At 53.5% G+C, this 12,248-nt stretch overlaps 3 protein-coding genes across 3 annotated transcripts; all 3 read right to left on the reverse strand.

Annotated features, from left to right (window-relative positions):
• Nucleotides 1-515: 515 nt before the first annotated feature.
• Nucleotides 516-2,503, reverse strand: PG986_014774 (uncharacterized protein; the record flags this gene model as incomplete). Its single annotated transcript, XM_066850996.1, has 5 exons — nucleotides 516-610; nucleotides 679-1,222; nucleotides 1,299-1,936; nucleotides 2,015-2,367; nucleotides 2,409-2,503. 5 exons carry the CDS (start codon nucleotides 2,501-2,503, stop codon nucleotides 582-584), a joined length of 1,659 nt encoding a protein of 552 aa, XP_066693234.1. The 3' UTR covers nucleotides 516-581.
• Nucleotides 2,504-5,950: 3,447 nt separating this feature from the next.
• PG986_014775 (60S ribosomal protein eL29) lies at nucleotides 5,951-6,430 on the reverse strand. Its single transcript, XM_066850997.1, has 3 exons — nucleotides 6,373-6,430; nucleotides 6,134-6,288; nucleotides 5,951-6,019 (listed from the first exon to the last, which is right to left on the reverse strand). Exons 1-3 carry the CDS (start codon nucleotides 6,377-6,379, stop codon nucleotides 5,984-5,986), a joined length of 198 nt encoding a protein of 65 aa, XP_066693235.1. The 5' UTR covers nucleotides 6,380-6,430; the 3' UTR covers nucleotides 5,951-5,983.
• Nucleotides 6,431-7,476: 1,046 nt separating this feature from the next.
• Nucleotides 7,477-11,574, reverse strand: PG986_014776 (intracellular distribution of mitochondria; the record flags this gene model as incomplete). The annotated part of the gene is made up of 4 exons (XM_066850998.1): nucleotides 7,477-11,181; nucleotides 11,247-11,305; nucleotides 11,364-11,468; nucleotides 11,538-11,574. The coding sequence occupies 4 exons, from the start codon at nucleotides 11,572-11,574 to the stop codon at nucleotides 7,477-7,479; spliced, it is 3,906 nt and encodes a 1,301-aa protein (XP_066693236.1).
• Between the last annotated feature and the right edge of the window lie 674 nt (nucleotides 11,575-12,248).

Consider the following 12,248-nt stretch of genomic DNA (forward strand, 5'->3'; position numbering starts at 1 on the left):
TGACGTTTACATTAAGAGCAAGCAAGCCAGGTAAAGTCGGTGAAAGTTCCGTACTCGTGATTCTTCTTTCCAAGTTTGTATTCCGCGACAAGGAAAGACGAGAGTAAGCGGTGGTACTGTGGTGACTGACTGGCTGTCCCGTCCATCCACCCCGCCCCTGGCTCTTCCTCCTTCGCCCCCGCCGTTGGCGTCGTTGATGATGAAAATGATGAGATGTTTTTTATGTACACAATTTCAGAACAATACAGGGAAAGGTCAACAACAACAAAATCCGCTATGCTTTGATTTTCTCATCGATTGGCTGAGAAAACCCGCCTGACACGCCAAAAGTTTCACTCCAAGAAACAATCAAGCAACAAATGCCTTCCCTCTTCCCTTCCAAAATCCACGGAAGAGCAGCATTGCCATGTATATCCTAGCTCCGAAACCCCCTAGATGCACCCTGAGTATCCTGAATTTTCCCTGCCAGTGATGATAAAGGGGTGGCCTGACCTCTCGATACTAGTTATTATCTACCGATGTTAAGTCTGAACTGCTAAGAACTACTGTCAAAGTTTTGCTCCTCGCTCATTAGAAAAAGGCTAGGCCAGCTTGCCGTCCGCCTTGGCTTCTGTGAGGCTGTTAGTGCACTGTTCATGTCTGATAGCGAGGCGCAGATTCGATAAATTTCTTACTTACCCTTGACCTGCTCGAAAACCTTAAGCATCTTGCGTCTAGCGCCTAGCGCGTTGACGCCTCGCTTCTCCAGGGCCTCGTCGTCCAGCTCAACCAGATCGGTCCACTTCAAATCCTTCAGGTTATCCGTGTACTTGTGCAAGCGGAGACTGCGTAGCCAAGCGGGGATGTCCTGCAAAAGAGTAGGGTCGGTCGGGTCCTCCGGGGGCTTCGAGGTACCACGGCGACCGCGCGGGGATCGGCCACGGTTCATATCGGAGTGGTCAGACAGATAGCCCTCAGGCGAAAGACCCATCTGGCCCATGCCAAGACCACCGCTCAACAGGGGGTTGCCATCGTAGACACCCAGGAAGCCGTTGTTCTGAGGGGAAGCAAAGGGCATGGCTCCTCCGGGGAAGCCGCCTTGCATGGCAATGCCCGGCGAGCTGGGTCGCGAGCGAGCACCGAAGCTGCCCATCTGCTGGTTCTGCATAGCGATCATCTGATCTCGGCTAATGACCTGTCCGTGCTCGTTGATCATCACAACATTATTAGGGATGCCACCTGCCTGGACACCTGGTGAAAGGGGGGTTCTGGTTTGCTCCCGGAGCATCATTAGATCTCGCCCGGCGATATTTTCGTACGTCGTCCAGCGCAAAACGGTTATTCACAGTAGACAGAGCAGCGAGCTTCATGGCAGTCGCGTTGGCCACCATGTCAGCCTGGTTAGGGCCGCCGCCTGGTTGAAAGTTGGCCACCATAGGGGTGTTCACCATAGAGGCCCAGTTACCACCAGCGGTGTAGGGAGAAAGAAGAGGAAGATCGGAGCCCTGCTTATCGCCGGTCGTGAGAGTGGTGCTCTGGATGTTCTGGTTGCCACCAAGTTGAGGGGGTCTGGGTGACCGCAGGCCGGCAGATGGCGGGGGCTGCTGGAACTGGCCCATGGGGGCCTGGCCAGAAGAAGAGTTGGGTCTGCCACCTTCCCAGGGGGAAGAGGGGTTTTGACCGTTGGACTCTTCAGCAATTGTAGGGGCGGCGAGGGAGTTGCGAACGTCGACGGCAGTGCTGTTACGGTTCGACGGAGGCTGGTTTCCAGTCTGTTGGGTAAATTTGGCCTTCTCGGTTGCGATGGCAGCGGCGGCATCGGGGAACATGGCATTGATAGTCGAGGGGTCGAGGCCAGAGTGTCTCTTGGTCGAGTTCTGGGCCTGGGACATCGAGTTTCTAGTCGAGTTGACGTTCAGCTTGCCCATAGCATCGCTAAGGCGGTTCGACATAGGATCTGTAGTGCGAGCCAAAAGAATTAGTATCGAAAATCAATAAACCGAAAAATACGAACAGCACCAATCATGAGACTGACCCTTATCAAAGTTGGCGGGCGACAAAACGCCCGACATGGGGTGGTTCTTGCCCATCTGCTGAAGAACCTGAATAAAGAAACGAATTTGGACTTGAGTAGTCTGCTGCAACAAGGCATACAAGGCAGCTGTGCGTTCAGCTTCGGACAGGACACGGAACCACTGCTCAATAGCGCTCAGCTCGTCCTTGAAGTCCTGGTCCAGCGTAGCAGCCGCCATCTCTTCCAGCGTGGTCTCGTACTGGTCGATGTCGGCGATCCACTGCTGCGTCATCTTGTCCTGGGGGTCGGCATCGGCGCCGCCCTGGCCTTGGCCCTGGGACTGGCCGTAGAAGTCCGACGAGGGGCGGATTCGGCTCGAGGGGGGTTGCCGACCATGGCAGCCATGTCGGCAGACGCTCGCAGGTTATGCTGGGCGGCGGCGGAGGTCCTGGCCGACGGCGGGCGAAGCGACGAGGCCGTGTTGGCTTCCGGGGTGCTGTTCCGATTCATATTTAGCATAGAGGTTGCCTCGCGAGACACCTTACACGACGACACTGGCTCAAGCAACGATTTTTGGTCTTTTTGCTGGTAGATGGGGAAATCTTGACTGCTTGGCCTTTGCTCTGTTCAGCACGTTGTTGGTGTGTGTGATGGGATGTGCTCTTGAAGATGATGCTAAAAAGAGAGCGAGCTAGCTGAAAGGCTGCAGCAGCAGGACAATGAATGGAGGGGGATGAGACAAGAAGTCGGAAAGGGGAATATTTCTAATCGCCCGGGCAGGGTCGGCTAGATGGGGAAATGTGGTTCTCTGAACGGGAAGACTGTCCAGCACACCTTCATGAAGCAGAGGCGCAGAAGCAGAGGCGAAGGCAGGATGCAGACGACACACAACAGCAGAAAGGCAGACAGTCTTTGTCGGTCGAGTCGAGTCGAGGAGCCCCAAAGGGAAAGACGGGCAGGGTTGGCAGGCAATGTGAAACGACGAGAGACCCCTGCGGTCCGGAACGGGGGCGATCGATGGCCCGTGTGAAAGAATGGACAAGGGGGAGTCAGGTAATGCACTGTTTCGAGATTCTCGATGGATGGCTTCTTCCAAGGGCGATGCAACAACAAAGCCTCGATGGAATACACTTTCGACCTGCCTGAGAACTGGGAGACTGGCCAGAATAGATCACAAGAGTAGGGAGTACGGTCTATAGAAAGTGGTCAAATGGTGTGGCTTTGACTGTCAATTGCAACAGAAAAGAGGGAGCGCAGCACACCTCCGTATGCAATTCTGCCCGCAGGTTGGGCGTGAGCTTTTTGCAGCAAAAAAAAAAAACTTATGGAGACAAGCAGCAGATAAGGTCTCAATCCAACAGCAGAAAGGAACATTCAATGGGACAGCAGGTCCCTGTCTTTCCCTGATCAGACCAAATGTTTCTTGGAGGAAATGCCACTGAACTGGATGGGGCTGAACTCTAGGGGCAGTCGTTAGGCAGTTAGGGGGGCTTTAGGGTCGTTCTGCGGGCGGCGCTCGTAGGCCTGGAAAGCCTGGAAAGCCTGGAAAGCCCGTAGCGAGCTGTGAGCTGCGCAGCGGTAGGTCGTTAGCGGGTTCCATTAGCTTCCACTTTGCGACCAGTCGGGACTCGGAGCGGCCTTCAGACCTTACCACCAGGGTTACAACGTACCAAATTGATCGATTTCTCTACCACCCCATATGAGATGAACACGAACATCCAATGCGACGACGACGACGAGCTTACGTGCCAATCGAAATAGGAGTGACTAGGCCTAGCGAACCTTAACATCTATGCTATGGGTGACTCGGTAGAACCTGTTCAATGTAGACACCTGTCAATCCGTCACCTACGCCCAGTACAATATTTGCGAGCTCGGGTACGTGTAGGGACAATGCTGTTTTTGACATGCGGGATCCCGGTATTAGATACCAGGCTGGGACACACCTACTATATCTTGGGCTTGGTCCCGTCTGGGGCGATCCAAGGTTCTCCCAGGACAGTACATGGCCAATCGGTCGTACAGCGTCCTAAAAGTGGTGTGTTGCCTCCGCCAGCACCGTATAGCAGCAAAGGAGGAATGTCGGGCATATGGGACTGCACCATCCACGGGCCATTGCATCTGCCTGCTTCTGCGAGTATCATCAGCCACTCACACGTTCCTTGGCCCAATGTCCAGTCCAATAAGCTCGGCGTCCCAAACACTTCTGCCGCACAGAGCCTGAGCCTCTTCCAGGCCGCTCATTCGTCCTTAGCCTGTGCTTGGCGTCTGCGCCTATAAAGCCGCATCGGGAGCACCTACACACGGCCATAGAAGAAGGGCGTCATCTATTCACTTACCAAGTCTTGGCCACGAAACTAGTCAACCGCAATTGTCCACATACATACTTACCTAGGCTTCGTCTCCAAGGAGTTGTTGCTTAGATAACACACACTACTATCGAAGATTATGTACATATCTAGCTCCAAGTATCTACATGTTGGTCTCAAACAGTTCCAGCTGTTTACTCACCCCAGATCGTCATCAACTCTAAACCGTCCAAGGTTACAGGCCCGGCTGGCCGATGAATCAAACCCACCACGGTTCCTGACGGTCCTATCCCAATTTCCAAGAAGGGCATTGAAAGCATAAAAAAAGCAAAAAAAAGAAGAAGAAAAGGGAATGCCGAAAAAGCCCACCTATACCATATCACGTACCAGAATGGAATAGGTAAGCCTGCAGGTGGTATCTATGCGTGCATGAATACGGAAGAGGCAAAGAGCACTTGCATAAGCGGGCAGTCCACCGGGCAGTCCTACTGATGTTAAAAGGGTCAAGGCACCAAGGGCACCTACCTGGCCTCCTATTTCTCCTCGCTCCCTCCTGAAAGGACACAGCTCCCCAACTCGGTCAAGACAAGTGCCAATAGATCCACATTTTCTACTGCTCTCGAGCCAGTGCCCGGAGGAGTCCCAGCGCCAGGAGCCCACACCACCGTTTGACAGGTAGAAGAAACACCATCAGAGCGGCCTGCACCCGACTGCCAAATCTACCCAGTCGGCGCCAGATGGAACCGTCAGCCCAATAGTCGGGCCACCGAGAGTCCAATGTCCGCAGAAAGGGGTTTGAGACGATGACAGCGTCGCGAATCGAAGCTGAGTTTGAGCTGGCGCAGAAGGAATTTCACGGTCTCTCCGCAGTTGCGACTGGTCCGTCATATGTCAATTTTGGTAGGTAGGTGTACAAAAGAATTACGTGCAATCATTTGGTTCAACACATAATCCTCATTGGCAATGGTAGAAACAGTATCAGGTTTATTTATCATAGGTCAGCTGAATGACGCATGCAGAGATTCTGTTCTGCTGGCACGTGGAAGGCTCTGGAGTTGAGCAGACATAATCAACGATATCATGATGGGGATGTAGTCCAGCATTCATACGCCTTTGCAATCGGACCGTTTGAGCAAAGGCGTTTGGTAATAGACGGACAAAGAGTTCTTCTCGGCACGAAGAATAATTCCTTCAGCAGTTGGACAAGGGAGTGATTCCACAGCTGTACACACTAATGCCGGTTTTCGTTCGGAGCAGCAACTTGCGTTGTGCTCCGTTCGAGTCACTTTCATGGGGGATTGAGGTAATGGGGACGAGGATGGGATGGGATGGGACGAATGGATGTTCGGATCTCACACTGGACGACGACGCAGCCCGAATCACTTCTTCGGTGGAGGAAACGGCATCGGAGAGGCACGCGAGGAAGCGGACGCGGGCGAGCGGACGGGCTGGTTTGGTTGTTGTTCATCGTGGCTCATTAGCCCAGTTTGGATTCAATCTTCTCCATTGAAGACAGTCCTCTGACGTAAAAGACAGCCAAATGCATGATCATATATCCCCGGGACCCGTGAAATGTCGTTGGTCCGAAAAGTTCCTGAACTCGCCATCGATGCACGCCGTGGCATGTGCTGCCTTCCCTAAAGCCCTGCTCCGAAACTCGAAAAAATTGTGGGCGAACTTCTTATGCGGTCTCACGCTTGCCCTCCTTCTTCTCCTTCTGTAGGGAACTGTTAGCCATCGGCCCGGATGATCGTTGACCCGTCACAATCAGAGGCAGGTTTTTTTTCTGGTCGCGGCGGGTGATCGGTGGGAAGAGTCAGGAATCGCGTACCAGAGCCTTCATGGTGCCGTGCAGAGCATGTCTGTGGTTGCGTCGGAACTTGGGGTCGGTTCCCTTCAGCGAAGGGTAACGCATAGTCTTAGGCTTCTTGATACCATTGCGGTGAGCCTTCTTGCTCTGGTTGTGCTGGGACGAGTTCTTTGACTCTGCGCGCAGAAGATTCTGTCAGTAACTGCATTCCCATTCTGCAAATCGCTTGAGCGAAGGGCGTGGCACGGGTGGTAACATACTGGCCATCTCGACGACTGTTCCTGTACAGAGACGGGGTGGTTTGGTGATGGGGATGCGGAATTGAAGAACTGGTGACGAAAAGTAGAATGGATCGCTAGGCAAATCGATTGAGTGCGAGTCGGTCACTTCGAAAATGTGCGCGGCGCTACTAGGGCTGGACGTCGGCTGTGACTGGCCTAGTGCGCTTTTTTATCAGTATTGACCCCACTCCATGCGATAACAAATTTGATTGGCTCCGGTGGCCAGCCAGACCAATAGTGGATCTTTATCTCGACAGCCTCCAGGGCTGACAGCTGGAGGTCAGTTAGGACGAGCACAGGTCAAGGTGCCTCATGCTGCTGTTCAGCAAGAGCGACAGGGGGAATAGGTGCTTATTGCCTAACTTTCATACGTGAAAGATACGTTGATGTATCTGTGATCTGCTTGATATTGAATCAGAGAGAATTCATACCTTAGTGTCAATGGAAAGTGCTAAATATGCTCATTACATGTAAACAGGCATCACGTTGTACACAATAGAAGTGTCTTCATGTCATACCTTCATACGCCGTCACTAGTTACAACAGTCGATTGTACAGCCCGTAGAGTGAAGATGATTTTCTATTTTATCAAGAGCCCGCCCGACAAGTAGCAAACCCAAGCTCGTTATTTCGTTGCAGAGGCGGTTGCTCGTCGTCGCAGCCGTTGTTTGGGTAGTGGGGTGGTCGCCAAAAGTATGTATGGCATCATCAACAGAAAAAAATACACACATACGCAGAAGAGATGTATGTGATGTAACAAGAAAATGCCCAAATGCTTTTCGTTTTCCCAGTCGTACCCTTCATGCAGCCGTCGTGATCAACCGGTCACGTCTCTATGAGCAAGCAAGCAGTTGCTCCCAGCAAAGCAGCACAGAAACCCCCCGAAGCACCGAGATATACTCCAGCCGTATCTGCAAAAGTATTTTCCCTCCATCCTCCGTATGGTACAGATCATCCCTCATCATCACTATTCCCTCAACCCTTTCCCTCTTTATATGCAGCTTTTCTCTCTGTATAAACATTTCCTCCCCAGTCAGCCAATAATTGGTTGCTCAAAAAAGATGCACCTATGCAAATAGCCACTTATTTGCTGGCGCCAACACGAGGACCTCCTCGGCCAGATCGCTTCTTGTTGGTACTCTTCTTTTGCGAGTCACTACCCTCAATGAACTTGATCAAGTCATCAATGCTTCTAGCATCGGTGCCAGGTGCCTTGGGCCGTCCGCTGGATTGCATCGACGCCACGGGGTCGACATTTCCGGTGAGGGCCGAGTTACGCGACGGGAACTTGATCCCGGCGCGGAGTCGTCGTGCGTGGACATCCTTGTCGCGCTTGGCAATAGCAACGGCATTTTGGGTAAGCTGCTCGAGCCACGATTCGGCCTCCTTGGTGTTGTTGTTCTCGGGACCCAGTGTCTCCTTGAAGATGGTGTAGCACTCCTTCATGCGTACCAGCGCAGACTTGGATTCCTTGTCCAGGGCCAAGGCCTGTGCGAGTTGGAAGAGCAGGCTAGCCGCACTCAAACTGTTCTTGCCCATGACGCGCTCACAGACAGCAAGGGCTTGCTCGAACCAGATGCGAGATTCGTGGTAAGCCTGCATATGCTGCAGCATCACGGCGGCGTTGTTGAGGGTGGTGATGGAGTCGGGGTGGTCAGGGCCGTAGATGATCTTCCACAAGTCAAGCGCATGCTTGACGTAGATCAGAGCCGTCTTGCTGTCGCCGGATCCGTGGACAAACAAGCTCAGGTTCAGGTAGTACAAGAGCGTCTCGGCAGAGTCGACACCGATAGTACGCTCTGACACGATGACGGCTTTGCGGGCCAAGTCAACCGCAGCCTCCTTCTCGTCAAGCTGGTAGTAGATTTGGGACAGGCTAGAATAAGCGCGGGCAACTTCCGGATGCAGAATGCCGTAGATTTGCTCATGCAGAGTGAGGGACTCGAGCAGAAGCTCCTGTCCGATCCTTCGGTTGTTTTGCATGATGGAGTGCTTGCCGCCTTCGAGAGCCTCCTCGGAGATGGCGCTCTTAGGGGCAGAGTCTTTGACAATAGGAACGATGTTCACAATGTCGTCGGCAGTGAAAGTCAACGGCTCCTTGGGAGTGGTGGTAGCAGAAGCAGGAGAGCCCTCTCGGTTCTTGTTCTTCTTCTTCTTGCTCTTGCTCTCTCCTTGAGATTGACCATTGACGCCGTTGGCAGCTGCGCCGTTGGCAGCGGGCTTATCAGCCTCTGCCTTCTGAGGCTCGCTCTTGACGAACTGGAGATCCTTGGTTTGCAATTGGAGACCAAGCTTGAGAGAAACCTCGCGCAGCAACTGCAGGGGCTTGATTTCTGTGTACCAGTTAGACTCGAGGGTGAATCTGAACCGGGTTTGAGTCTGCTCCTCCATCTCCTTGCGAAGGCTCTCGGGGGTGACCTTCGCGAACGAAAGATCGGCCTCCGGGTACAAAGCCTTGAGAGTCTCATCAATGTCAGCAGTAGGCTTAGGATTGAGACCAAAGCCAACGAGACAGTTCAGAAGGTGAGCAATGCAAGCCGACGTCAGGGGCATTGGCAAGTAGCGCAGGTAGTTGCCGGAAACGTGCTTGAATGATCGGGCAATCATCTCTTGCATGCAGAGCTCGCGAAGGCACTTGAGTCTGGGGCCCTCACAGATTGCCATGACCTTAGAAAGGTATCGGATATTGATACCTCGCTTGTGCATCATGCGGGTGAGAGATTGGCCATCCATAGGGAAAGGCAGTTCCGAGTTCTTGACGTCGTTGACGAACTCAGGAATAGCACTCTCACGCAGATACTTGCATGCGTTCCTGACTTCTTCCTCGTCTGCGGCCATCTCAGCCTTCTCTTCATCGGTCTGGGGGACTTGGCCGCTGAAAGCATCGGGGTTGAGTGAGAACTCAAAAGCGGAAGCGTCAAGGCGAGCCTCGGCTTCCTCCTCGTCTGCGGTCTCGCCCTCCTTCTTCTCGACGGCCTTCTTATCGTCATCCTCGGATTCAGGCTTGGATTCGGACGCATCCTCGGCCTTGGCATCAGCTGCTTTGGCCGGCTCATCCTTGGACTCCTCCTTGGATTCATCCTTGTTTTCAATCTCCTTGGCCTTCTTCTCAGCCAATTGCTTTTGACGCTTGGCCAGTTCGGCGTTGACCCATTCAGACCACTTCTGCGTTCGGAAGCCTTCGACAAGCTCAGGTCGCAGAACCGTCATACGGTGCGGGTAATCAGAAGGCTCTTCGCTGCCCTCAGTCGAGCCAACCTCTTCCATCCAGGAGATGTCGAGAGGCGTAATGCGGTAGAGGTCCAGAACATACTTGCGGCCATCGGTACCCATCAAGCCCTTGGTCTCGACACTAGCTTCGAGATCGAAACGCTTGCCATCCTTGTCCCAGACAGCGTGCTTCTTGCCTCGGAGGGCCTTGGACAATTGAGCAAACGTTTGGGCAAATCGCTCGTCGGCTGCGACAATTTCTTTGCCCTCTACAGCGCCATAGTCGATCGAATTCTCGCCCGGCTCCCTCTGCTTGAAGATACCAGGAACCACGGTCTGGCCAACAATGCGCTTGCCCAGGTAGTCCACCACGACAGTAGCCGGGCTGTAAAGCCCGTCGATGTCAAGCTGGTTCACGATTCGTACACCGTTAACGTCCTTGCCAGTAGCAACACGGGCAGCGTCGTCACCTCCTTCCGAAGTGAAAGTGCCGACACCATCAGCGCCAAAAGAGAAGAAGACGTTGTTGTAGACGAAAATCTGAGCATCGCGGCCCTCGGTCGGGTTAAGTGGTGTCACCTCACCGCGAGCAACCAGGATAGCACCCCTGGCTGCAGCCTCGGCGTAGTCAGCGAAGAGTTTCGACATGAACCTCTCGCGGAAGACACGATCTTGCACCGTCTCCTTTGGCAGCTCTCGGGCAGACTGGAATTCTTCGTTCCAGTCCCGCAGAGTATCAGTGTTATCCACACCGGCAATCAGGTAACCCTCTTGCGTGCGTGTGATATCTGAGCTGTGCTGAGTGATGGATGAGTTTACCGAGGGAACAACCCACGGTGCAGCCGGAATGGCGTTGGTCATCTGGAAGGTCGCCATGGGGTCCTTTTTGCTGCTATATTGCAGCAACTCGTTGAAGCTCTCCTTGAATGAAGGCGAGATCTCCTGGAGCAGGGTGTAGAGCGAGTGGGCCGAGGCGCCCTTGGGCGCAGCGCGAGGAGCAGGGTCGAATTTGCTGTTTGAGGATTTGTTGATGTAGAAGCCACCCACATGCGAAGTGATTTGGTGCTGCTCACCCTCGTTTGTGGTAATGAGCAGATACAGCAAATGGCCCTTCTGGCGCAGGTGGTACGGAGGAGGGTTCCATGACGAGAGCGCCACGGACTTTACTGTCTTGGGTGCTGGCTCTTCCTCCTTGGGGAGAATAGTGGCAGCCACATCGGCCTGGGCGTCGAAGCTGTACTCGCTTGCCTTGGCGTTGTCATTGTCCTTTCCGGAGTCCGTGACAGCGTCGAACAAGCAAGTACCGGGGATGATGCCATGGAGGGTATCGGTTCGGTCTCCGGCAGCACCAATCAGGTCGCGGATCCGGATGACATGTATCCTGGCCTCCTTTTCTGTGTAGGGGTCCTCCACCAGCTTGATCTCGGACTCGGCACCGAGGCCCTGGACGTCGGAGATTTGGACAAAGTCGTTGATGCGCTCTCCGTTGTGCTCGAGGTGGAAACATGAGTATTGGAATGCTGCGGGAAGCTCGATGATGGACTGGCGCAGTTCATGAACTTGCTCCTGCGGAGACGCCTACAGAAATTGCGTATTAGTTGCCGTCCAGGTGCAATGCCTTGTGTATGAAGTTGGTAACTTACCACCACGTGGATCTTGTGTGGTTCGTGGGGCAGGAGGATGGTCAGAGGGAACAGAGCATCTGCATAGGTTAGTACCGACCACTTATTGGCCCAATGCTCAATCTGAGGCGAGCTCACCTTCTCCAGCCTGTTCGGGGTCCTCCTCCTCAGCCGAGGGCTCCTTTGCTACCTCAGTAGAGTCTGTGGCCTGACCATTGGTGGTAGTTTCGGGGGTTGCCTCCTCTGTCACAGGTGTGTTAGTCGAGAGCACAAAAGCTTTTGCAGGCACAGCAGGCGGGGTCGACGACGTACGGGCATTCGAAGCGGGGGTCTCTTTTTGCGTAGCCATGGTGAAGCAGGACAAAACTTTTACAAAGGATTGGTGTCTATGGCCGTCGAGGTGGGATTGGTATGTCCAATTCGGGTCGGGAAGGTGCAATGACAAGCACGAGAGCAACGACCAGCAAAGGACGTTGTCAGAAGCTCGAATAACGGCCGGCGAAATGCAAGAAACGGTCTAAAACAGATATACAGACAGACCAAGAAAATATTGTACAGGTCAATAGAATGAATGGTCGTCTCGATTGAGGTCGTATAACGGCAGAGGAAAGCGTGGGATTAGTTATGGTGGGAGGGTGAGGTGTGGAAGTGAGTAGCTCCCATAACTTTTTTTTTCTTCACTCCCAGTTCGCTTTACAGAAAGATGTCTTGTGTCGGAAAGGCAGCGTGCAAAAAAATCAAATTGGGGAATCCCTCCTCCCGGCTGTCCCCGGTACCCCGGAGGAGCGAGCATCGGCTCCCAGGCTAACGGATGCTAATACGCCACAGGGTAGCAAGCACATAGCTCACCAATTCGCAGCATGTAACTCGTCATCGACCATGGCCATTGACCATTTTCTGGTGCGTGTGCGCGGCGATGGCTCTGGACCTACTGGCTGGGCCTCGATCTGATGCATTCTCCCACATGCACCGCACATTTCGCAGGCAATTGCAAATGATTTGCAGCGAGCGGTCTACTGCGGG

Source organism: Apiospora aurea (genome assembly GCF_038362705.1).
Source record: "Apiospora aurea strain CBS 24483 chromosome Unknown utg000010l_segment0_segment0, whole genome shotgun sequence".
Classification (NCBI taxonomy): domain Eukaryota; kingdom Fungi; phylum Ascomycota; class Sordariomycetes; order Amphisphaeriales; family Apiosporaceae; genus Apiospora; species Apiospora aurea.